The 27,500-nt window shown below is 41.9% G+C and overlaps 1 protein-coding gene and 1 non-coding gene across 2 annotated transcripts in view; both read left to right on the plus strand.

Annotated features, from left to right (window-relative positions):
• The window catches only part of LOC126187970 (voltage-dependent calcium channel subunit alpha-2/delta-3), an 865,148-nt gene that overhangs the window by 726,982 nt on the left and 110,666 nt on the right, over positions 1-27,500 (plus strand). The window contains exon 20 of the mRNA XM_049929356.1: positions 24,467-24,499. Within this exon, the coding sequence (XP_049785313.1) occupies positions 24,467-24,499 (33 nt within the window). The remainder of the gene's footprint in view (positions 1-24,466; positions 24,500-27,500) is intronic.
• Trnat-ugu (transfer RNA threonine (anticodon UGU)) lies at positions 10,038-10,112 on the plus strand. The gene has a single exon. It is a non-coding gene; the product is annotated as a tRNA-Thr (tRNA).

A 27,500-nucleotide genomic window follows, 5' to 3' on the forward strand; every position in this document is an offset into this window, starting at 1 on the left:
GCATCAGTGACAATGAGCCAAAAGCCATTGAGAAACGGCCCCGCAAAATCGATGTGAACACGTTCCCACGCCTGGGTTGCCGGCGGCCATGAAGAGAACGCTGCCCTGGGAGATGCTTGTTGGCTCGCACACTGGGAACAGGCGGCCACCAAGTGCTCAATTTCTCTGTCAATACCGGGCCAGTACACATGTCTGCGAGCCAAGGTTTTAGTACGGGAAACACCCCAGTGCCCCGCATGTAATAACTTGAGAACCTCCCGTCGTAAACTTGCAGGAACAACCACACGAGGAGCTGTATCATCGGTAGCCAGAAGGAGAACTCCTTCCAAGACCGAGAGACGGTCTCGTAGAAGAAAATAATTACGAAGAGGGTCCGAGGCCCGGCCAGGAGGGCGGGACGACCACCCCTGCTGAATGAGGTGAACTATTTGCCGGAGAACCGGGTCAGCCGCCGTTTCCCTGGCGACTCGAGAACTAGTGATTGGGAAGCCATCAACCGCCTGGCGGGACGCCACATCCAAATGAAAACACATAATCTCCTCTCGATCAAATGTAGGGTCCGGGCCCACCGGAAGACGGGAAAGAGCGTCGGCGTTGGCATGCTGGCCTGTAGGGCGAAAACGAATGTCATAATGGTACTTAGAGAGGAACAAGGCCCAGCGCTGTAGTCTGTGGGTCGCCCTATCCGGAATCTGAGAGGCGGGGCCAAATAACGATATTAACGGCTTATGGTCAGTGATTAACTGAAACTTCGTGCCATACAAGAAAGGGTGAAACTTGGTAACAGCGTAGACAATGGCCAAAGCCTCTTTTTCCACCTGGGAGTAATGGGCCTGCGCGGGACTAAGCGTTTTTGACGCAAACGCCAGTGGTTGCTCGGAACCATCTGCGTTGCGATGGGCCAGGACCGCCCCCACCCCATACTGCGAAGCATCCGTAGCCAGGACCAACGGCTTATGGGGATCAAAAGTAGCCAAACAAGGGGCGGATGTGAGGAGGCCCTTCAACGAGGTGAACGCTCGCTCGCATGCAGGCGACCAATCAAAAGGAACACCCTTGTGCAGAAGGCAGTACAGGGGGTGGGCTATAGTGGAAGCCCTGGGAATGAACCGGTGGTAATAGGCTATCTTGCCTAAAAAAGCTTGTAACTCCTTCAGCGATGTGGGCCGAGGAAGGTTGACGATACCTTGGACCAAACTTCCTAGTGGCTGGATGCCATGCCGAGAGATGGTGTAGCCCACATACTCAATGGACGGTTGGAAGAAGGTTGACTTCTGCAGGTTGCAACGCAAGCCCACAGACCTGAATTTGAGAAAGAGGGTGCGAAGGTTGTGCAAGTGGTCCGTCATGCTGCGGCCCATGACAATTATGTCATCCAGGTAATTAATACAATGAGGGATTGTCAACGTGACATGCTCAAGATAACGCTGGAATATCGCCGGGGCACTGGATATTCCAAAAGCCAACCGCTGGTATTGGTAAAGACCAAACGGGGTGTTGACGACTGCCAGCCGTTTGGAGTCCTCATCAAGTGGTATCTGATGATAAGCCTCTGACAGATCGATTTTCGAAAAATAGTGGCCTCCCGCCACGGCGGAGAACAATTCATCAGCACGAGGCAAAGGATAGGTGTCCACCACCAATTGGGAATTAATGGTGGCCTTAAAATCGCCACAAAGACGTAATTTTCCCGAAGGCTTCTTGACAATAACAAGGGGCGAAGCCCACTCACTGGAAAAAATGGGAAGAACGACCCCTAGGGCTGTCAGCCGGTCTAGCTCTTCCTTTACCTGAGGGCGGAGAGCCAAGGGGATCTGCCTCGCGCTTAGAAAACGCGGGCGAGCCGACGCCTTCAACGTTAAGTGAGCTTCAAAATCTGAAACACGCCCCAGGCCCTCCTCAAAAATATCTGGAAAGTCTGAGATCAAAGATTCCAATGAGTGATAGGGAACGTCTTCGGAGACCAACTGTATGGTGTCAGCGATAGAAAAACCGAAAGCTTGAAAGGCATCCAGGCCAAAAAGGTTAGCGGAGCTCGCATCAATGACAACAATAAAAGTAATAGGCCGAGTGACTGATTTGTAAGTCACGTCGGTAGTGAATTGACCCAGTAGGGGAATGAACTGTTTACCATAACCGCGTAGACGCCGGCAAACGGGCGCCAATGGGGGCGATCCAAGGTCGGAATACGTTTGTGCATTCAACAACGAAACTGCCGCGCCCATATCTACTTGCAGTTGTAACCGGCACGACCGATAAAGAGTTTGCGTGCCGATGCGTCGGGAGCCTGGCCCGATGAAACTTCCTGAATGTCAACGTCCACGTCCTCTGTACCTGCTTCCTTCGATTCTTTTGAGGCTGAGCGGCAAACTTTAGCAATGTGACCGTTTTTATTACATTTGCGACAAACGGCCCAACGCTGGGGGCACTTCGACTGATCGTGATGTATATAGCACGACGCACAGGACGGCAACAGGGGCCGGCGGCCGGAATTCTGTTTACGCGCGGGAGCAGCCGTAACGGCCGGATTGTACCGCTCGCACGTCGTCCACCCCGGACACAGTGGACGCGGCCGCGCCGCCCTGGACCTCCGCGACGTCGCACCACGCTTCCAGCTGTTGACCTGCTGCGTGAGAGACTTCATACGATTGAGCAATGGACAGGGCTTCTTCGAGGGAAGGGTCTTCTAACTGCAGGGCCCGTTGCCGGACCTCCCTATCAGGGGCCAAACGAACAATGACGTCGCGTACCATAACATGGGCATACGACTCCCGCGACTGCTCCGTGACAAAATGACACTTGCGACTAAGACCGTGCAGGGTTGTGGCCCACGCCCGGTAAGACTGATGGGGCTGTTTCTTGCATTGATAGAACTCGACCCTAGCCGCCACAACATGCGTGCGGCGGCGATAATATGAAGACAGCAATGAACACAATGCGTCAAAAGACAAGGACGAGGGTTCCTGCAACGGCGCTAGCTGCCGCAAAACTTGATACAGCGAAGGAGATATCCAAGACAAGAAGCGAGCACGACATACCTCTGCATCGGCAACATGAAACGCCTGGAAATGCTGCCGAAGGCGATGTTCATATGCGTCCCAATCCTCCGCCGTCTCGTCATACGGGGGAAAGGGAGGAGGGAACGGTGCCGGAGCAGACGGCGTGGAGAGCAACGCCGGAAGCACTTGTTTCATGGTGGCCATGAGCTCCATCTGCTGCGCAACCAAAACCCGCACCAAATCCTCCATGCCGGGGAGAAACTGCGAAACCGGAACAACGACGCAACACGCGAAAGAGCGACCCTACTCGTCGCCAATTGTGTAGTAACACTGTTCACGTTACGTCACACTTCACTTAGCGTAGACCGGGACTGTGTCCTAGGCATGCCCGATGTTGACTGACTGCACTCAGCCTGTCCTGCCAGAGTTGTTGTTGTTGTTCTCGTTGTTACGCCGGCAGAGGGCGCGTCCGAATTCTCGCGTGCCCTCTGGTGGACGGGACTCTACTTGCGGCAACTACCGTCCATGATGCGCCGTGCCAATGTGCGCCTCCCGCGATCTTTCTGGTGGCTACTACAGGATCAGTTAGTAGGACACATTCTGAGACATGAAGGGATCACCAATTTAGTGTTGGAGGGATGCATGGAGGGTAAAAATCGAAGAGGAAGATCAAGAGATGAATACACTAAGCAGATTCAGAAGGATGTAGGTGCCAGAGTTACTGGGAGATGAAGAAGCTTGCACAGGATAGAGTACCATGGAGAGCTGCATCAAACCAGTCTCTGGACTGAAGACAACAACAACATTTTCCCTGTTCATTTTTCTATCAGGCATGAAATTTTAATTTATTGCTTCCTTACTAGTAACTGTATTCATGACACATTTTGCACATAGTGTTCACACATACCACTGTATGTACTTGCAAAATTATATCATTGTACAACATGCAGATCAGGATATATAACGTCATAAACACTGAGATGTGTGGAAAACTGCCACATCATTCATAGATACTTACTGATTTGAAGAGTATTATGGGAATTAGGGACAAATATTTACTCTTTGAAAAATCTATTTATTCTTTGACTTTTGAACCATATTTGTGGAAATGCTTTTCTTTGTTGATTTATGCTATATGATGCAATTGAAAGTAATGAATAAAATGTGTATACAATCTTCAACATGTTTATTCCTTGCTTACACACTATTTGTTGCAAAATTTATAGCTACTATGTGCACTACCCAGTCTTTGAGAATGAGAAAACTTAGTGACTTGCAGTAAACTTTACCCATAATTTCAAATCTTTAGAAAACTTTTTCTCAGTGGTGACTCCCACAAAATGATGAAAGGAAAGAAGTTCATTGCTTACCAGATATCTGCTCTTCATGTTGCAGGCACGATGTCATGACATATCTATTATTGCTTCTTTGTTACTGTCTCTATTTGCAACTCATTAGAAGGCTCGGTCTCTTCCTCTCCATCCTTCCCTCATTTGCTTGGTCCTTATTATACAATCTTCCTTGATTAACACACAAATATCTTCTGATAACTAATAACATAAAAACACAGTTTTGCTCTTCATCATTACTCATCCACTGATGAATTCTGAGCCATAAGATCCTCCTATGCCCCTTTTGATAACTCCAGCCTGTTTGGACAACCAATTCTTGGCCACCAACTTTCAAGTGTTCTCCATGTTCCTTCTTGGGGGAGGGGGAGGGGGGGGGGGGGAAGAAAAAAAAACTGAGTCGGCAAGACAGTACTGCCTGACTGCCTGGCACTTTAGATTCTGACACATTAACTGGCACTTTAGGTCCTGACATGTTAACCGTGATCATATATTGATTTGGGTGTTCTTGTTCATCCCTTTCAGTATTACCTGTTACTCCAAGTAATTTCTAATTGTGTATCATGCATTAGTTATGAAGAATGCTTTAGTTACCTTTTTGAACAATTGTGCTTTAGTAATGTCTTTCATTTCCATGGGCAGTTTATTACACAATTTTATTCCATAGAAAATACTGTTTTGAGATTTTTGCTTGTTTTTCCTTGGTAAATGTAACTATATTGGCATTTGTTCTATGATTGTGTATAGAACTATTTGTGGAATACTTAGCAGTGTTATCCCTGATATGTTCCACAGATTGATTAATGTACTCAGCTAGTATAGTAAGGGTGCCCAGTTTTTTTCTTCATAATGAGCCTGACTACTACTACTACAAGTTATTACTCATAAAGCCCATTTCTGCAATTTGTCCATGTTTTGTGCCTTTTATTCTCAGAAAAGAATCCAATAGGTAAAAATTGAGTGTATGTAGGAATCATATATCACCACAAGACATTGTCTGTCACAAACTGTTGATAAAGCTGTAAGAGCATAACATGGTGATGAGATTCTTGTAGCCAGTATCTTTGTGTGCTCATTCCATGTTAACTGATAATCAGTATTCATCCCTAAAAACTTCGTGCTTGTTACACAGTCTATAGATTTATCGTCTATGCCTAATATGAAGAGATTTTTTCCCTCTTTATGCTGAAGTGCATAGAAAGAGCAAGAGCTTGAAAGCTAATGTAAAACCTGTTTCCTTGTTGCATGTATCTGTGTGTCAAATCATTGAGCTATAGGTGAGCAGTTGCCTTTCTGTTATTTTACACATTATTATAACCAGGAATTTCCATTGTTGTTATTGGGTCGTTTGTAAATCATACCAGTTGATCCATCTTGTATATCACCCATGGAATCCGTGTGGTTCATTAAGTAATTGCAAAATCTTCTATCATATATTGTTTCATGAGTTGATGTAACAGAAAGCTAACTGCAATATGCTAAACCCTTGTTTTCATTTCTTTTGAAACCTATTCTTCAGTTAATGTCATGTTTATTTTGTTGTTAAGGCAGCTGATTATGTGTTTGTTTACCTCTGGGATTTCTGCAGGAAAATTCTAAAAAATATTGACAGTAGAGATATATTTTACATAACATTCAACAATAATTTCAGTAAAAATGTAGATAAAGGAGGGAAATTGGATGGTGTATACATCGATAGTGCAGCTGTTTACAAAATTAAGAACTTTGGGTTCAATTCCATGTGTGGCACAAATATTTAACGTACTGCAAATGTTCAAATCTTGAGAAATTCATACACTTCCAAAATTATAGTCTATATTCATGCTATTTGTAACATGGACATGAATTCTGTCACATTTGAACAGAACTAAATGTACAAATGTTATCACTTATCAGTTTCTCTTACAATATTTCTAGTCTTCTCCTGCAATCTATGTAAAATTTGTGAATTGCAGGTAACTGTGGTACTCTTTCTTTAATGAATGTCAAGAGATCTAAAAAGAGGCTAGGTTTGCAAGTTGAATGTAATAGAATTTTTCCTACATGTCCACCAATACTTACTGTAAATTCTTCCAGTGCATCTCAGCATGAGTGTGACTTGTGTAGATAACTCTTAAGCTGTCAGTCTACAAGATTTAGTGTGAAAATTTTTACCTCTGATGTACCTAAATGAAGAATATTAGTGACATAGAGGTTGTAAATAAAATTAAACTTGAAATATTTTAATAAATATAAAGCAAAGGAAATTCTGTGATGGTAGTCATGTGGGAAGCTTGTCATTGTTGATGATTAAAAAGAAAACCTACTCGGTCTTTTTTCATGAAACATGATCTTCACTCAGCTCTCAAAATTATTGTTCCTTCACATATGATTAATAATGGTCAAATTAAATGTCACTGTTACATAAAATCAACAGTATTTTATAGCAGTATCCTCTGAATGTGATCCTGTAACCCCAATAAAGTTCCATATCTGTGTGTTTGCAGTTGTTATCAATAAATTATTTGTCTTTGTTACTGTAAGTTGATCCTCCACAAGACTTTCTGATGTAAAATACTATGTAAGAACAGTGGTGTATCTACAGTGGTTGTGTTTCCACCAGTCTTAATGAATGATTTTCAGTGATATAATGATGTGTCTCTAAATGAAGTCTTCATTCGCTACATTTTTCATCTGTCACTAAAGCATATATCAAGTGATGATATTGTTCAATTGAAGCTATTACAATGATGACAAACCCTAACTGACAGAAGTCTCAGTTACATTTGAGAGATTACTGCTCTTTCTTAAAAACTGACAATTTTTTTACAGGAAGTTACAAACAGAAAAGTGTGTTATTGACTGTGTATTAACTGAGCAGTTATTTAAATGATAGCTGCTGGTTTATAGCTGTTGGTGCAGGTGTGTTTGTCGTGTTGATTTCATTCTGTATTTATTACAGTTACTCGAGCAAAACCAGTGTTTGAAATATTTTTCTTCGTCTTTACAACCATAAATTGCATCTCTGAATCTTAATGAGGTTAGATGTGCATAATATTTATCCACAAAGTAGTTTCCTATAATCTCAGTTAATATTACAGAAACCAATTTTTTTAATGCCTCATTACTGTACTAGACAAGCACCAATGGATGTTGTATGCTGTTATGTTTCTCTAAGTTAAGAACTGGTTTACATAAGTCTACTCACTAAAAAAAAATGTGAAACCTAAAATTTTACATGAGATCTAAATGTGCCATTTTTTACTGTGCAATCTCCTTTGCTCAGTCTTCTATCAGTTTTTAATTACTTCTATTGCCATTTTGTTCTTATGATAATCAATGTCATCTGCAAATAACTGCTTTATTTATTCATTTTTAAATGAGTAATTACATAGTTTTGGAGTTATTGGAGACAGTATTCCAGACTACTCTTAATATTTGTCTAAGAAGTTGTGTATATACACTATGTGATCAAAAATATCCAGACACCCCCAAAAACATATTAGGTGTATTGTGCTGCCACCTACTGGTAGGTACTTCATATCAGTAACTTTAGTAGTCATTAGACATCATGAGAGAGCAGAATGGGGCACTTCGTGGAACTCACGGACTTCGAACGTGGTCAGGTGATTGGGTGTCACTTGTGTCATATGTCTGTACACGAGATTTCCACACTCTCAACAACCCTTGGTCCACTGTTTCCAACATGATAGTGAAGTGGAAATGTGAAGGGACATGTAAAGCACAAAAGCGTACAGGCTGACCTCATCTGTTGACTGACAGAGACTGCTGACAGTTGCAGAGGGTTGTAATGTGTAATAGACAGACATCTATCCAGACCATCACACAGGAATTCCAAACTGCATCAGGATCAACTGCAAGTACTATGGCAGTTTGGCGGGAGGTGAGAAAAGTTGGATTTCATGGTCGAGCAGATGCTCATAAGCCACACATCACGCCAGCAAATGCCAAACGATGCCTTGTGGTTGTGTTGTGGTGTGGTCATGTTTTTCATGGAGGGGCCTTGCACCCCTTGTTTTTTTGTGTGGCACTATCACAACACAGGCCTACATTGATGTTTTAAGCACCCTCTTGCTTCCCACTATTGAAAAGCAAATCGGGGATGGCGATTGCATCTTTCAACATGATGAAGCACCTGTTCATAATGTATGGCCTGTGGTGGAGTGGTTACACGACAATAAAAACCCTGTAATGGACTGGCCTGCACAGAGTCCTGACCTGAATCCTATAGAACACATTTGGGATTTTTGGAAATCCTACTTCATGCCAGGCCTACTGACCAACATTGATACCTCTCCTGAGTACAGCACTCCATGAAGAATGGGCTGCCATTCCCCAAGAAACCTTCCAGTATCTGACTGAGCGTATGCCTGCGAGAGTGGAAGCTGTCATCAAGGCTAAGGGTGGGCAAACAGTATATTGAATTCCAGCATTACCGATGGGGGGTGCCACAGATTTGTAAGTCATTTTCAGTCAGGTGTCCGGATACTTTTGATCACATAGTAAATGTAAATATTCAGAAATCTAAAGTATTTATTTGTTTATTTATTTATCTGCTTATTTATTTACTTAATATTATGAAAAGGATTGCTACTCACCACATTATGGAGTCACAGATAGACACAACACAAAGACTGTCAAACAACTAAACTTTTAGCAAAATGGTCTTGATCAGAATTAGACAACACACACACACGCACACGCACACACACACACACACACACACACACACACACACACAGACACTTGACCAACCATAGTCTCTGGCTGCCGAGGCCAGACTGCGAGCAGCAGCACATAATAGGAGAAACACTCTTGGTGTTGGGAAGGAGGAAGATGGGGTGGGGAGGGATATTGGGGTAGGTGTGGGTGGGGTGTTGGTAAAGTGTGGGAGCACACAGGGATAAGATGGAAAGAGAGTAGGGCAGCTAGGTCCACATTTGGCAGTTTGTGTGTGTGTGGGGGGGGGGGGGGGGGGGGGGAGCAGTGGAACAGGAGAGAAGTGAAAAGACTGTAGGTGTGTTACTGGAACAGAGAGTTGTTCAGTGCCGGGTTTGAGTCCCGGTCGGGACACACATTTTCAACATGTCCCCAATGAAGTACATCAGCGCCTGTTTGCAGCTAGGGTGTCCATTTAATTATCATTTCATTTCTAGCAAAGCTGCATGGTCATCCACGGTAACTTTCGGGAACAGATACTACTGTTATATATAGTTAAAATATGGCTTCCCAGCCATTGACCTTCTTGTGTGAATGCACACGCTATGCCTGAACTTGTACAGGACTTGGTAGATTAATCTGCCATGAGTAATGAGTATGATGGGCAAACCGAGCGAGGTGGCGCAGTGGTCAGCACACTGGACTCGCATTCGGGAGGACGACGGTTCAATCCCGTCTCCGGCCATCCTGATTTAGGTTTTCCGTGATTTCCCTAAATCGTTTCAGGCAAATGCCGGGATGGTTCCTTTGAAAGGGCACGGCCGATTTCCTTCCCAATCCTTCCCTAACCCGAGCTTGCGCTCCGTCTCTAATGACCTCGTTGTCGACGGGACGTTCAACACTAACCACCACCATGATGGGCAAACATCTATTGGGCGCACTACGAATGTAGTGGTGTGGATATGTTGGGAATGTGGATCTGACGGAGAGCGTGCAAGGGATAAGTCCCTGCAGACGCACTATCCTCTGTGCCCGCGGTGGCTCAGATGGATAGAGCGTCTGCCATGTAAGCAGGAGATCCCGGGTTCGAGTCCCGGTTGGGGCACACATTTTCAACATGTCCCCAATGAAGTACATCAACGCCTGTTTGCAGCTAGGCTGTCCATTTAATTATCATTTCATTGAGGAAAGTGGCTTGTTGGGTTGAGGAGGACCAGGTGAAGCAGTTGGAGGAGAAGGTGTTGAGGTTCTGGAGGAATGTGGACAGGGTGTCTTCACCCTCAATCCAGATCATGAGGATGTCATCAATGAACCTGAACAGGTGAAGGGCTTGGGATTCTGGGTGGTTGGAAAGGATTTCTCTATATGGCCCATGAATAGATTGGCATAGGATGGTGACATGCGGGTGTCCAATGCCATACCCTGGATTTGTTTGTAGATGAGAAGGGAAAGTAGATAAATGAGAAGTAATTGTGTGGTAATAGGCTGAATGTATTGGTCTATGAGAGCAGAGGTTCTTTCTGTGGGGATACAGTAAATGGCTACAGTGGGGTGTCCTAGGCAGTTGGGTTTATGGGCATTGGGAAACATATGGAAGGTAGTAGTGTGGGGAGTGATAGGTGTGAGGATAAAGGTGGACTCTGGGGAGAGTTGTGGAATGGGCCCAAGGATTTGAGGAGAGCTTGGATACCAGGCTTTGTTTCTGGATTGGCCTTTCCACTACTGAACAACCTTTACTAGTGCTCGATGGGTTCCAAACCTACAACCTCCTTCCTAGTTACCATGACCAACTATATATCCTCACCCACAATTACTTCTCCTTTGAAGGCATCGCATACAAACAAAACTGGGACATGGCAATGGGTGCCTGCATGGCAGCATCCTATGCCAACCTATTCATGGACCATATAGAGCAACGCTTTCTAACTAGCCAGAATCCAAAACCCCTCACCTGGTTCAGATTCATCGATTACATTTTCATGGTCTGGATCAAGGGTGAGGACATCCTATCCACATTCTTCCAGAACCTCAACATGTTTTCCCCCAACCACTTCACCTGGTCCTCCTCAACCAAACAAGCCATCTTCCTCGATGTTGACCTCCACCTCCAAGATGGCTACATCAGAATCTCCATCCATATCAAACCTACTAATGACCAGCAATACCTCCACTTTGACAACTTCCACCTGTTCCATACCAAGAAGTCTTATCCATCCAGCCTAGCGATCCATGGCTGTCGTATCTGTAGTGGTGAACAGACCGTCTCAAAATGCATCAAGGATCCCACTGAGGCCATCACAGACTGTAATAACCCACCCAACCTTGTACAAAAACAGATCTAACATGCCTTATTTCTCCAGTCACACACCATCTCCCAAAGTCCCACCGTCCAGCCAGAGAGTGGCATTCCCCTCATGACTCACTACAAGCCAGTACAGGCACAGCTGAATCACATTCTTTGCCAGGGTTTTGACTGCCTCTTGTCATCCCCTGAAATGAGGGATGTCGTACCACTATCTGTCCCACCCCTCCCACAATGGCACTCCATCGCCCACCGAACGTATACAATATCCTAGTCCATTACTACACAGCCCCTGCTACCAATCCCTTGCCTCATGGCTCATATCCGTATAATAGATCTAGATGCAAGACCTGTCCCATACATCCTCCCATCACCACCTACTCCAGTCTGCACCAGCATCACCTATCCCATCAAAGGTAGGGCTACCTGTGAAACCAATCATGTGAGCTACAAGCTAAACTCTAATCTCTGTGCAGCATTCTACATGGGCATGACAACCAACAAGCTTTCTGTCAGTATGAATGGCCACCGACAAACTGAGGCCAAGAAACAGCTGGAACAACCAGTTGTTGAACACACAGCTCAAAATTAATTTCTTCATTTCAATGACTGCTTCGCAGCCTTTACTGCCTGGATCCTTCCTACCAACATAAGCTTTTCAGAAATGCACAGTTGGGAACTCTCCCTGTGATATATCGTACATTGCCATAACCCTCCTGGCCTCGATCTTCTTTAGTCATTGTCCTTTACCCACCCATCCCCTTCCCATCCCCATTAAGCACTACACAGGCCTCTGTTCCATAAAAACACCCACATTCATTTTACTTCACAACTTTTCTACTGCCCCCTCCCCCTCCCTCCGCTTCCATCTAACCGCCCAACTGCACCTAGCTGCCTTATTCTGCCACTTCATCCCTGTATGCTCCCACAAACAGTACTTTACCATCCTCCACCCCTACTCACCTATCCCTCTTCCTCCTCAATCCAGCCTCCTCCTTACTGTCATTACCTCATCACGCGCTGCTGCTCGTAGTTGGGCCTCGGCAGTCAGAGAGAGTGGTTATGTGTGCCTGAGTTGCATGATGTGTGTGTGTTTGTGTGTGTGTGTGTGTGTGTGTGTGTGTGTGTGTGTGTGTGTGTGTATGCGTACGCGCATATATGTCTGTGTTTTATGTGTGTTTTGTCTAATTCCAATGAAGACCTTTTTGGCCAAAAACTTACTTGTTCGACAGTCTTTTTGTTGTGCTTATCTGCAACTGAACATCTCTGCTACATGGTGAGTAGCAATCTGTCCTTTTCATAATAATGTCATTATTCCATCCTGGATTTTCCATTGTTTGTTTTCTTTGTTCTTGTATTTATTTTTTTTATGTTTGTATTTCTTTCTGTTGTGAGGCTTGGGATGCTGTTCATGAGTTAAACCTGTGATGCAGTGAAAAGAATATTATGTAAATCAGTGTTGGAGAGAGGGGGAGGGAGGTTGAGGGGGGAAGGAAAGGGGAGCAACTATTGATGTCAACTGCCATCCGGACTTTATGTGGAAAAAACGTGTGCTGGAGCAGAATCAAAACCCAGAATCTTCTGCTAACTAGGCAGTTGGTTCAACCACTGTGCCATCCAAACACAAAGTTTATTGCTGTTGCTCACAGTATCCTGGCATGCCTCCTGGCCAACCCACATTCTCACCTAGCATCACCTATCTGCTGTCCCTGTCCCCATCTTCCTGCTGTGCCTGTCCCCATCCTCCATGCTCGCTACTTTGAGATTACCGCAGAAGGTTGAATGCAATTGTGCATCCACACTGAAGGTTGGACATACACCTTGAGGAGTCTGCAACTGTGTTATATGTTATATAAATCAAAGGTGGATAGGGGACAAAGGAAACGAAATAAAAAGAAAAGGAAGGAACTATTGAGGCCAGCTGCTCAGTGGCAATGAATCCACTGCCTTCAGTGCAGATCCACAATTACGTTGGACCTCCAAAGTAGCTCAAATGGAGGACATGGACGAGGACTGAGGATAGGTGGCACTAGGTGGGAATGTGGGTCAACTGGTAGGCGTGCTGGTATAGTCTACACAATTGTGATGAACTCTCTGTCTGGATGGCACAGTGGTTAATGCAACTGCCTAGTAAGCAGAAGATCCTGGGTTCCTATCCTGATCCAGCACACATTTTCACTGATTGCCACTGATTCCACATAAAGTCCTGATGCACCTAACATCAGTAGTTCTTACTCTTTCCTTTCATTTCTCCCCACTCCTCCTTCAACTTACATAATATATACAGCAGCTGCAGATTCCGTGTGGAGTCTGTATTTTTGGACATGACTGAAAGAAGAGACATCATGCATTCACTTAATAAGAAGAATATCAAGAAACGTGGGCCAGCCTGTCAGAGTAAATGCTCTGACCACCCATTCAGGACTGCAAAATGCTCCCTTTAAAGTTGTGGCTCTTGCTATGTTGCTGAGGCAACTTTGTGGTCTATTATTGGGAATTTATCCAGGACATGTAAGATATTAGTATCAATTTGGAACATGTGGCCTAATGTTTGTCAAATTCATAATTGTTGGCCATGGATAACCAGTTCAATATGTCACCATTGATATGTTGAGCAGTGGGCATACAGTGAGTAGTGATGGTTTGCTACATTGTAAGACCCATTGCATAGTCTTTGCCTGTAGCTATGACAAGCAGCTGAATCAGGAAATCAGCAGCTTTTGATCAGTAATCTGGTAGAATTTGGTACGATGAAGATATAAATGGTACTTCCTGACTATGTAAATTAAAATTATAGTTTCTTTTCCAAACTGCAGATAGTTTGGCTGAGTTCCTGATAATGCACTGATCAGGCAGAACATTATGACTGCCAATCCCTGCTGTCTCTATAAACCCATCCAGGCAATAGCAGTATCACCTGGTGAGGAATGACAGATAGTCAGTCACATGCATGGTGCACGTGGTATCAGTGAGCATGCTGTTTGTGCGTAGACTGGGGAAGATCCATGATCTGTGAGAGTTTGGCCAAAAGGGGATTGTGATGGACCAGACACTCACCATGAGCATTTCAGAAACTGCATGACATGTGGGTGTTTGTGGAGTTCTGTGGTATGTCTTCAGTATGTGAAGTACTGTGGTGAATGTCTTTAGTGCGTTGAGTTCTGTGGTGAATGTCTTCAGTACATGGCAAAACCGAGGTGTAACCACATCCAGACCTTGTGGGATTGGCTGGCCACCCCTCATTACAGATGTTGGACGTAATAGGCTGGGCAGACCGGTAAAACAGGAAGGCGGTGAACTGTGGTGGAACTAACATTAGGCTTTCGTGCTGGACTGAGTACAAGTGTGTCTCAACACACAGTGCACTGAACACTTCTAACAAAGGGCCTCTGCAGACAATGACCCACGCATCTGCCAGTGTTAACACCATGACATCAGCAACTATGACTGAATTGGGCATGTGGCCATTGTCACTGGATGTTGGTGCAGTGGCATGGTCTGATGAATCCTGATACCATCTTCATCATGCCAATGGGAGGGCATGAATCTGTCATCTTTCAGGGGAATGGGTCCATGGCACCTCTACGGTGGGATGGAGACCACCTGCTGGTGGCTCTATTATGCTCTGGGGAACATACAAGTGGGCATCCATGGGTCCAGTGGAGCTCTTGCATGGCCAAGGACTATGTTACAGTGGTTGCAGACTGTGGACACCCCTTCATGACAATCATATTTCCCAATGGCATTGGCATTTTTAAACATGATAATGTGCCATGTCATGCGGCCGGGAATGTGATGGAGTTGTTTGAGGAACACAGTGGTGAGTTCCAATTGATGTGCTGGTCCCCCACCTTGCCAGATCAGAACCTGGTTGAAAACATCTGGGATGTGATTCAACGTGGTGTGTGTAGATGCAGTGCCAACTCCCTCCAGCAACCAACCAAGGCCCCACTGCTTCCATGTCATGAAGGGTTGTCACTGTTATCCGTGACAAAGGTGGACATACCAGCTATTAGGTAGAATGTCATAATGTTCTGGTTGAGCAGTGTATTTTAGATGCGAAGACAATTTGCTGTTCCAGCTGCTTGTTTTTTTTTCTGCAATAAGACCACCAGTACTACGCTGGGTGGCATCATTAGTGAATTTGACCTTTTTACCCAGAGGATTCGAGTGGTTTTGATAATGGTTGGACATGAGTTACTGCTTTAAATGCAAGAAAACCTTTCAGGCTACCAGTGAAAAAAAGATGATTTTTTCCCTTTATCTTGTTTGTATGTTTGCAATATAAACTGTTTTGCAGGAGAAATGTGCATAATAATTCATTTTTCCAGAAATTATTTTTGTTCTTTGATAGTTTTTTGGAGGCAGTATATGAACTATAGGCTGTGTGCAGACATAGAGAGGAATCTCCTTTTTCTTAGTGCAGGCTGACAATTCTTGAACTATAAGAAAAAATGTAAACTGGTTCAAACTAGGGCATGAACAAACTTTATTCAACATGTAAACATCACCATAGATATTCGGATGTAGGTTATGACATGTTTGATATACATGTCATCATTGGCGATGATGTGGAGCAGACAAATAGAGAAATTCTGCATGACCCGCTGAAGTGTCAGAACATCAATGGTTCTGGTGACCTCTTGAATGGCTGTTTGCAGCTCAGTAATGGTTTTGGGGTATTTCTGTACACCTTATCTTTAATGTAGGCCCACAAAAAGGAGTCCCATGTGTTCAGATCTGGAAAATACGGCAGCCAATTGAAGCCCATGCTAGTGGCCTCTGGGTTCCCCAGAACCAGAATGCAGTCCCCAGAGTGCTCCTCCAGGACATCAAACACTCTCCTGCTTCAGCTGGGTCAAGCTCTGTCTTGCATGAACCACATCTTGTCAAAATCAGTGTCAGTTTGGATAACTGGGATGAAATTATTTTCTAAAATCTTCACATAGCATTGGTAATCAGCATGCCATCAAGGAATATCACACTGATTATTCCGCAACTGGACAGTGCAAACCACACAGTCACCTGTTGAGGATGCAGAGACTTCTTGATCATGAAATGTGCATTTTCAGTCCCCCAAATGCGTCAGTTTTGCCTATTGATAAACCCATCCAAATGAAAGTGGGCTTCACCACTAAACCAAACCATATTCACGTCAAAGTCCTGTTAATCAATTCTGTGGACAATAGTGTTGGTGAAACACAACCACTGCTCCATGGCCCTGGGGCTTAATGGCTAATGGGTTTGAATTTTGTATGGGAAGTGTTGCAGGTTTTCAACAACAATTTGTCATAGTGTCTCCCAGTTGATTCCCACCTTTTGTGCAGCACATCTGATCATTTTCCTGGGGCTGGTTTGAAACACAGCATTTGTCTTATTGATGTTTTCAGGCGTTTTCACCCTTTTTGTATGACCAACATTGCCAACACTGTCTTCATGAATACTACCCATTCTCTCAAACTTGCGTATCAAATTCTTGGTTATTAGTGCACTTGGACTGGTTGTCTTCAGCTTGAAATTGGTCACAAACTTCCTTTGAACCCCAGTTGGGCTGTTATTGCTCACTTAGTAGACCTCCACAAGTGTTATATGCTCAGGCAAGCTGCACCATGACTTTTCATGTGCAAATGGCCGATAACAACAAGATGCATGCACATGCACACGCTACTTTCCATGATGCCCCGCAGTGAACTGTGCAGTTTGAATGTCCTAACGCAAACTGTTCAGAAGTTATGATGATTGTATTTCATATGGTTCAATAATTGTCACCATGTATGTGGTTTAGGTGTTACACGTTTGCATGAAGGAAACTATATTTATCTAATTTACATTGAAGGTCATCAGTGTTGCTTGAAGAGCATTGCTAGATTTGTTAAATGCTGTTCTCGCTCTGATCCTATTGTAATGATATCATCAACATAATGTGCACACTATGTAATGCCTTGAATTAGCTGCTCTGAGTATCTCCAAAATAAGACGGGGAGATCAAAATTGTAACCTGTTATATTTGTTCTGTACAAATGACATATGTCACAAAATCTTGTTGGAAGTAAATGTCAGCCAAATCAATTTTTTGAAAAAAATCTCACCATCCACCAGTTTAGCTCCAATTCCTTCTGCCACTGCGTTGGATGTGAATGTATGAGTATAAGTGACTGAGCATTTACTGCAGCTTTCAAATCATTGTATAATCTTATAGTTCAATTTGTTGATGGTGACCTCTGGGGCTGCCCACTGACTGAATTTAATAGGTGGAATTATTTCTAATACTTTTAATCTGTTGGGTGAACAGTGAAGTTTTATGCACAGTCAGCTGCTTGTAATTACTGTCCAAATAATTGAAGGAATTGAACTAGATACAAGATATATTTGTTCTTTGTTTTGTAACTCAAATTAAAAAAAAGCATCTGAAAGAAATTATGTTAACACTTCTGGAAGGCTACTTGACCTCACAGTGGAATTATTTGTTGGCTGTAGGTTAGAGCTTGGTGTTGTTCTTGTGGTGTAGGTTACAGCTTGGTGCTGTTCCCATAATTGTTTTAAACTTTCCTGCATATACTTGTTAATATATGCCACTGGAGTACAATCAGTTGTGTATGCTTGATTTCTGGGTACTTATTCCAAGTTTGTATACCTTGACTACCATGCTATGCATTCCTGTGCTTGACATGTGATATTTGTCACATATTTACAAGGATGTTGTGTGATTATCCATCTGGGCTCTTGAAAAGGAGCAAATATTGAAAGTCAGGAGCAGTGCATAGCAAAGTACTCATTTCAACTAACTGTCTAAAGGAAATGATGTCTTTCTTTGAAATATTCTCAAACAAACTAACAAACAGAAAACTAATCCATTGATTAAGGATTAAGTTTTAACTGTGCAGCTATTTAAGTTATAGCTGCTGCTTTACAATTGTTGGTGCAGGTGTAAAAAATAAATAAATAAATAAAAAATAAACACATGATTTGTGCTAACTCCAGAAGTTTGGCTAACAGTAAGATGTCCAGCTTATTGTGCTGTCTTCTTTGCTTAAAACTCTATCAGGTTTAATTACTTGTGAGACCCTTCTCTTTCCTTATGATAACCAATGTTTTCCAGAAACTAACAGTTTTATTTATTTTTTTCTAATTACTAATCCCATATTTGTTTAATTGTTAGTGAATCTTCTCCAAACTGTTCATAACACTTTTTATGGGGTTTGTATATTGTATGTAAATATTTTAAACCTAAAGTCTTGTGATGGGGTGTCAGGAAGGCTTGTAGAGGGCAAGGGATTCTACACTGGAGATGAATATGGGTGCAGATGAAAAAGGCAGTCCATGAATACAAATACCCTTTATTGTATATTATTTATATCAAGTGTTCACTGATGCTGCATCAAGCTGTTTGCATGTCTTGCGTTACTGAGTCTATAACAGAGCTGATGCTGGAAATTGCTGTCATCCCAGTGAAGATGGTCAAGTGACAGTAGGGTGATCCAGTGCTCCAAACTCCACACTGGATGATCGATAGCTATCACTGGCTGCATTAGACTTCAGCGGCATAGGGCTGGTGGGACTTTGGTTCAAGCCTCGGAACATGGGGAGGCGTTTGGTTCCTGCTGAGTTGATCCGCATGGGTGCAAATTGCAGGGCTGCCAAGAGATTTGGCAGTCAGGCAGTAGTCAAGGGTTCAAGGCTTGGTGACAGTGCTGGCAACTGTCATAGGTGCATCATTCTCTTTACAGCAGTGTCCAACACAGGTGAGCATCATAATGTAGGTCAGCTGTGTAATGCTGACTGGCTGGCCCCAGGGAGCTATAAATTCTGCTGTTTGATTATGTGGATGTGGTAGCACTGCTGCATTCTTTGATCATGGATCTGATTGTTGCCATGTCAGAGTGGTGATGCAGCTTTTGGCTTAGGGTACTCTTTTGTCATTGGTCATTAACTGCAGTGGTATGTGCCCAGAACATGTTACTGTGGTTACAATCACTGTCTGATTCATTACAGTACTTATTTATGTATGCATTTATTTCATGTGCCAAGACTAGCACCTTCAGGCCCTCTTTTGCATCTCACCAATGTCTTTTGTTAGTTAACATTACAGTGTACACAATACTTGAGCAGTACACAATTATAATTGACACAGTAATGAATGTATGGTTTATTAAAATTGTAATAAGTAATTTCCTCATTACATTCTTGTTAAAGTGAGTAGTGGCACACTAACAGAAATGCATGACAGCAGTACATAAAGAATGAAATCTGGAGAAGAAGGTTACTGGACTGGGAAATATAGGGAAATAATGGAGCAAGGGTAGCAGTTGACATGAAAAAATAAAATAGAAATAGCTAGGCTTGAGAGAAGATGTATAGTGTTGACAATGAAACATGAACAATGGTTCACTGTGAAACAGTTGGAATGTACTGAAAGGGATTCCTCACCAGTTGTAATAGATGAAGATTTAATCGCCTTTTAAATACAGAATGGTATTGAATGATACATTGGTTACTGGTTAATTTGTTGTAGAGTTGTGTGACTGAAATGGAAAGGGAGATGGATAAATATTTACCATTATGTGTAGGCATGACCAAGGTGCTGGATGTTTCAGATCTTCATTTGCAGCTATGAAATAATGATAGGTATTTGATTTCTTAGGTGAGGTGTTAATGAGTCGAATGACTAAGAACCTGATGTACAAAATAGAGCATGTGAAGATCACATCCAGTTACATCCAATGTAAATGAGTTTGTGAAGGACTGACATGTATATATCTTATAAAGTCATTCAAGGCTATCTCAAGTGGTCTTGAGTTTTCACTATTTGTGCCATATTGAACTACATCAACAGTAGTAAATATGTAATAGTACTACTGTCTCAACTAGTTATTGTCTTACTTAGGCAGAAATATTTTTCTAAATTTTTGGATTGCATGTCATCAAGAGAGAGGTTTGCTACATGATCTGATAATAAGATCATCCCGGGTTAGTTGCTCATTCAAAACTAGACTGAGATAGCTTTTTTTAAATTTTTAATAAGGCAATTGGACATCATCAAGGAGTATAGGAGGAACTGTTTCATGAAAATGTTGTGGATCAACTTTCATTTCAGTAGGAGGATAACCTGTGACTTCTTTGGGTTCAGTTTAAGCTCCAGGTTTTCTGCCCACTGTGATTCTGAATGAAGGTCAACATTCATGCTTGATATGGCAGAAGTAATGTTCTTTGGACTGGTGTTTTGATAAAAGTGGACGTCACTCGTTGATATCAGTTTTTAAGATATCTGTTGTATCAAAGTATTGCACTGTTGAGGAATTCAGCTGTTTTTTTTCCATTAATAATGTAGTGAAATAAAGTCTGTCAAAATGGTCTCTTCACCAATCTTAATCATACCTATGATCATTCCATATCCCATTATTACATATTGCTACAAAAGAGTCTTGCAATTGATTTCTATATAGTGTGTGTAAGTAACACATTTACTTATGAAGAAGAACAGGGGGGGGGGGGGGGGGGGGGCACAAAACAATGCACCATGAAGGAGTTATGTAAATTGGTAACAAATTAATATTCGTACAGATATCAATAGAACATGGAAAACTGCATACTTCAGTGGCCTATGGATGAATGAGTGACGCTGGAGCACATTTTCACCATGCAGTTGGCAAGGACAGTAAACATGGGACATGTTAATACCAGGACATAAAGTCATTGTGAATTTCATTATGTGTGTTCAGTTGGACAGTAACTATGCCTTACAGACAGGCACATGAACAATATAAGTAGATGTCAGCATTTGAGAGAGGATGTGTAGTTGAGCTCAAAGAAGCCGGTGAAGTAATTGGCAAGCCTCCACTTGAATAGGAGTGATGACACAATTCAGGGATTTTGGGAGGTATGGTTGAACAACGGCCAAACAAAGCATCTTGAACCATCGACCTAGAGGGACAGCAGAACGTGAGAACCAAGAAATTGTCAGAGAGCACTCAGAGCCCCAGGTTCATCACTATCATTAATCCCAATTGCAAATGGCTTTTCAGTGATCACAAGGACCATTAATGGGCAGCTCACAGAAGATCCTTGCACTGACTGCCATTGGCCTCTGTACATAAAGAAGTCTGTTTGCAGGGATTCGGGCACATTTGGCCTAGACTCTCATTGACTGGGGTACAATTGTCTTCAGTGATGAATTCCACTTCAAATTCACTGGACTCGCATTCAGAAGGATGACAGTTCAATCCTGCGTCCGGCCATCCTGATTCAGGTTTTCTGTGATTTCCCTAAATCACTCCAGGCAAATGCCGGGATGATTCCTTTGAAAGGGCACGGCCGACTTCCTTCCCTAATCCGATGAGGCCGATGACCTCGCTGTCTGGTCTCTTCCCCCAAAACAACCCAATCCACTTCGAATTGAGCCTTGATGACCGGCATCGACATGTCTGGAGATGCCGTGGATAGCAATAGGATACCAACCTGACTGTCACTCTCCGTATGGCTCGACAACCGGGAGTGATAGTGTGGGGTGCCATTTCATTTTGTAACAGGATCCCTTTGGTTGTTATCCGCAGCACTCTTAACAGCACAGTGCTATGTTGTCAATATTCTATGCCCTGTTTTTCCCTTCATCGCAAGCCATCCTGGTCTTACATTTCAGCAAGCTAATGCCCACCCACACATGGTGAGACTTTCTAGTGCTTATATTCATGTTGGCCAAATCCTATATAGGTCCCTGGATCTCTCCCCAGTTGAGTGTGTTTGGAGCATTACAGGGAGAACCCTCCAAACAGCATGCAATTTTGACAATGTAGTCCATCAGTTGGACAGAATTTGACAAGATATCTCTCAGAAGAACATCCAATAACTCTGCCAATTAATGTCAAGTGAAATAACTGCTTTTGTAGGGGGCAGAAGCAGTGTGTTATTCACTTTCTCAGTTTGTGAAGCTCTTTCTCTTGAATAAATCAACCAATTTTCCTGAAGTTATAATTATTTGTGTGTCTGTACATGTACATCAGATCTACCAATTTCTGCCCCATTTGGATCCTGAAGCTATGCAACAGGATTTGACTTGCTGCATATAATAGAATGGGCATGCCTGATTTTGTGATCACATTTGCTTTGCGTTACTTTGCTCTGTCGTCTCCTATATACAAACTTCAGGTACTGAATTTTATCTGATGCTTCTGTGTGAAGCATCTCATTTATTCATTATCTGGTGTGGCTTCATAGTAACCCATGGAGCAGGATTTCACTTTATTTTGAATGTTGAGGAGTGTGTTTCGCATATGGCAGCTCATTTCTTATATCACACCATTGGACATTGTGACTGACCTGATTTAAGTTTCTGTATATTTTTAGACAAGACTTCATTGGTAGAACAGGTTTTAAAACTCATAAAAATGAACTGTTAGTAAGTGTATGTTGACATGAAAGACAAACAGCTCTGAGGCATGTCTCATCCTGTCCACCTCCAATGAGACCTGCTCTATTGCTGGTAGCAGCTGCGTGCACATGAGACAATGTCCTGTGTTCACTGCATTAGACATTCTTCAGCAATAACCAAGGTTAGGCTATCCAAGGTGTACATATTGGTAAATAAATACAAGAAATACTTAGGACTATAGTTCCTGTAGTCTCTTCAAAGGGAAACTGAAACAATCTGTATAAACAAGTTCTAATTTGTTCATAATTAATACAAGCACTTATACCAATCCTAGAACACAAAAACCTTATACTTTGTGTGTGTTAATCAGACACAAGATGTTATTGTACATTATTCCTTTACAGAAAGTATTTATCCCAAATTAGCTTGTGGATCTCTCCATTTTTAATTAATGTATACACCTGTATTATCAAGAGGCTAAAGGCTTTCAGATTTGCAATTTCAAACAAATTCTTAGAGTAAGCACCATAAAAAAACACTATAGAATAAAACATATAGTATAAAACAATTAAAAAATAAAACAATTTTCAACCTTTATACATACCTCGTCATTAACTAAAGTCTAAAATTTTTGTGATGGAATTTGTACATGTATAGTAATGTTCCTTTTGCTGTGAAGACAAGGTAAAAAAAAAGTTGTACACAAGGCTGAGGTTAAGTCTTGAAGTCTGTGGTGGGCTTAATTTTTGGGAGATCAATCCTCAAATTTTTGCCAGCAGTGTGTACATTTGTGTGCTTATTAATCTCCATTGTCTGTCATAAAATGTTATATGTGATACCAGTTTTAAGAAATTTAAATTATGATTGTAGTGGTAGTAAAATGTTATTGTGTTTAGAAATATTGTATGTATTGACAATATTTCCACATAATATAACAATTAATTATTTATATACACCTCTTTCAATCACCTGAATTGATTCACTACCAGAAATAACTTTAGTTACTTGAGATATCTCATTGTTTCATTCTCAAAAGATTTCAGTGGTCTCAGAATAACTGTTTCCACTTTCATGCTCTACTTTGGTCCCATTTTTCTATATTTAATTTTACTGCATTCAAGGATCCCTAATTCCTCATGAATTTACACTGTAAAGATTAAGATGAAACCAAAAACAGACTAATTTTTGATGTTTTTAACCTGTGCTATAATGTAAGATATTTAAAACTTTGCTTGTCTGATTTCATGAATTTGTAGACAACAAGCATTACTTAAGTGAAAACGTACAGTTTTACAAGAAATTTATGTTTTCTCTCTTTCTCAAAGACACACTGACTATACTTAGAAAACTAAACTTTCGCATTAGTTCACATATGCGAGTTCATCCATAAATAAATATGTATACACACATCTTACATGGAACTTACATGCCAAATATATCAACTTTCATCATATTTGAAAAAAAACATACACAATTACATGCATTAATGTATGATAACACCAATAGTTTCATAAACCTAATAATGCCATTGTGTCTAAAATATATGCCATGTGAGATTCAAGAGCCAAAGAATTTCCATATTAGGCATCTAGGTTTTCTTTATGGATGACCTCACCTCATGTCATGGTATTAATATCATTTTAACTGCTGGAGACCAGTCTACTTGTGAATGTGTTTCTGTTTCAGTTTCCTTCACATTTTAGTATGAAAGGCACACAATTTTAGCAATTGTTCATGTATGTGTATTTGTTCTGCACTAACTGTTAATACCTCCTGTTCTCACCCACTAAAGCCCGTTAGCCATGCTGATGGCTCTACTTCACAGGTAAAGTATAGTTAAGTGAATAATAAATTTGTATATTTTTATTAATTTAGAAATTACTTAAGGTATACAAACTTGGTATAGAAAAATTTGGTTTTTTATTCAGTGCTAAAAAAATACATAGTGTGTGTCAGATATTGGACCCAAAAAGTCTAATTAGCAATTTAATAGAACATTCTTTAATTCAGAAACATTTAAACAACAATTTTAAAGGTAAATAAAGTTAATTACTGTGATCAGTGGTAATGAATCTTCAGAAATATCACATGGAAAAAATCAGATACAACATTAGGAAAAATCTATATAATGATAATAAAGAAGTCACATAACTTTAAGCACACTGTTCATCTCAAGTCAGATTGAAGGTATTAACCAATATTATAACCTTATGAACATGAGCCTTCATTAAGTCAGACTGACATAACTTAGTGTTTGAGGTTCTGTTATAAACATAAATTTTCTCCTCATACCAATAATATGGAAAAATTATTTTATTTTTCTGAAAGAGCAGAATCATGAGACCTAATTTTATGTATTACAGCTTTCTCATTGAACTTACTGAATAGGCCTCAGTAAATGACCATGAACACTTGTTTTTTCGACATACTCCTTTTCTTGTTGACTGTGATATTAGATTGGGAATCCACCTTTTTATGCGATTGGATCTTACAAGAATTCTACTCTCACATTACCTCATTTGAACTTCCAGTTTCCCTCCAATGAGGAAGCAAAAATGGGTGTATGTGTTGCAAAACAAATACTGGTATGCCAAGCTGTGATCACCAACCAGGTGTTAAATATTTAACTATCCTACTGAACACATTAAAAAAAAACTGACAGAAAAAATATCTGCTATTTCCTTTACCTTTTTCTACTTCCAGTTGTGATGATCCAAATTGGCACTACTCTCTTATGTATCTGTATCACCCAAAGATTCATTGTATGTCTACTATTAAACATCATGTCTCTAGAATGCCCATCTACCTCTTTTTCCATCCAAATTATTAATTTTTTTCTAACAATTTGTAGACCTATCAGACCAATCTTGGAACCACGAATGTGGAACTCAGGAAATATCCTTGGTAAACCAGTAATTTTATGAGTTCTTTGTAGGTAGTTTTGCTGAATGCATAAGGTGTCGAGCTGTGATATCATCCAAACTATTATGATGTATTTCAGGCCAGACTTACACCTAGCCAGAACTTTTTAGTTCTCTATGACAAATGAAGTTATTGTCACAGTTACAAAATCTTTCCATACTGCTGACTTCCACTTTTAGTCAGTACAAATGAGGTAGCTCGCTGGCTTCTTGCCATGAACTCCAACAGTGGACATCTGTGAGCTCACTGTGGTTTGAGAGTAGAATGACTGTAGAGGCCAGGCAGGGATGGTTATATTATCACATGGATGAATGTGCTCAGTACACATAATTGGCTGCCACCAGCCAAAATGACAAGTGGATTGCTCATTGGCTGTCCATGGAACATGATGTTATCTGGCAAGTGATAAGCATGCATTGAATGTGTGGAAAGGTAGCTCTATTAGCTACAGTACCCTCTTAAGGTCACTGTCGCTATTGGTCTTGCTGAATAGCTGCACCTTCTGATTATGCAACCACCGATAGTGTGACGTACAAAGGGATGTTGTCCAGTGAGCTCAAGAGGACGTAACATCCCTCTCCCTCATGGAAGCAGAAGCGAAACACTTTAGTGATGTCTGGAACTGCAGCTGGTGACATCTGTCAAGTGCCCAGTTGTTGGTTGATGTCATAGTAGGTGGCTGCCTCTGGGCAGCCAAACAATGGAACATCCCTTTCTCCTCTGTTGGAAGTTGGGACAATGGCTCCTGGAAGTGAGAATGGTTCTCAAACAGGGACGGACCAAAGGAGATGATGCATGGGCAGATGGGTGGACCAATCTACTCACAACACTGGTGTGACAGTAATCACTCAGACAGAGCACTGCACAGAAGGGGAGGGTTGCTGAGAGCACCAGGATTATCGCAGCAGAAGATTGCAGACCTGGAGGCAAGGTGCAGCCCATTGAGCTCATGAGACCCTCACAGCGATGATGTGGCCCCAGGAGAAGAGCAAGTAGTAGGCAAACTGAAGGGAAAAGAGGTGTCCACCCAAAAAAACAGCAGCATTAGGACCCTTTGTCAGGGCTGGTGGCAGATGGAGGTCTCCCCAAGGTGCCACTGCGGAGGCATATCCAATCAGCTGCATCAGATGAGGGAGATTCCCGCAGTATGAAGTGAGCATTGGGAGCCCAACACAATGCGCAAGGAAGGCCATCCATCACATAAATTCACTGATGCATCTGGGTGAGGAGGTAAGTTGGGGTGGGGGGGGGGGGGCATCTGTTGGTTATCCCACCACATGATGTACAGGTAGCTAGTGGAAGCATCCAGAATGGCCATCCAGATTGTATCCCAAAGGGGCCCCCTGGAATGAGAGGGGAGCTAATACCCTGGTGTCAGTGACTCCAGTCCATTCAAGTAAGGAGGGCACCATTTGCCACATCTGAGATTTGTACGTGGTCACTTAAATCATAGACACAGAAACTCAGATGCTGGAAAAGATCAAGGTTCCAAAATGTTAACTGGTGTTCATGAGCGTACAACAAGAAACTGTGCCAGCACACTAATTGCACAAGACAATTACCACAAAGGGGCACATTGTGGTTATTGTATGAGACACTGGGAGTAACTAATGAAACCAGAGATGGAGAACCAATAAAAGCATCAGTATTCACATTTGTAATAGATCCAGTATCTGTATGAAAATTTTAAAAAATGTCCATCAACGTCCAAATTCACAAAATTCAGTGCAACAAGTGAATATTATTTGGAATAAAATTAACATTTTAACAAATAGTTTTATCATTATCTACAGTATGTGTAGCAGAATTTACATTAGAACAAGTATTACCATTAGAATTTCATAATTGAATATGAAACAGCCTATTTGTGAGGTTGTCAATATAAGAATCACTTCCCCAAGCCT

This window comes from Schistocerca cancellata, chromosome 5, assembly GCF_023864275.1.
Source record: "Schistocerca cancellata isolate TAMUIC-IGC-003103 chromosome 5, iqSchCanc2.1, whole genome shotgun sequence".
NCBI classification, from domain to species: domain Eukaryota; kingdom Metazoa; phylum Arthropoda; class Insecta; order Orthoptera; family Acrididae; genus Schistocerca; species Schistocerca cancellata.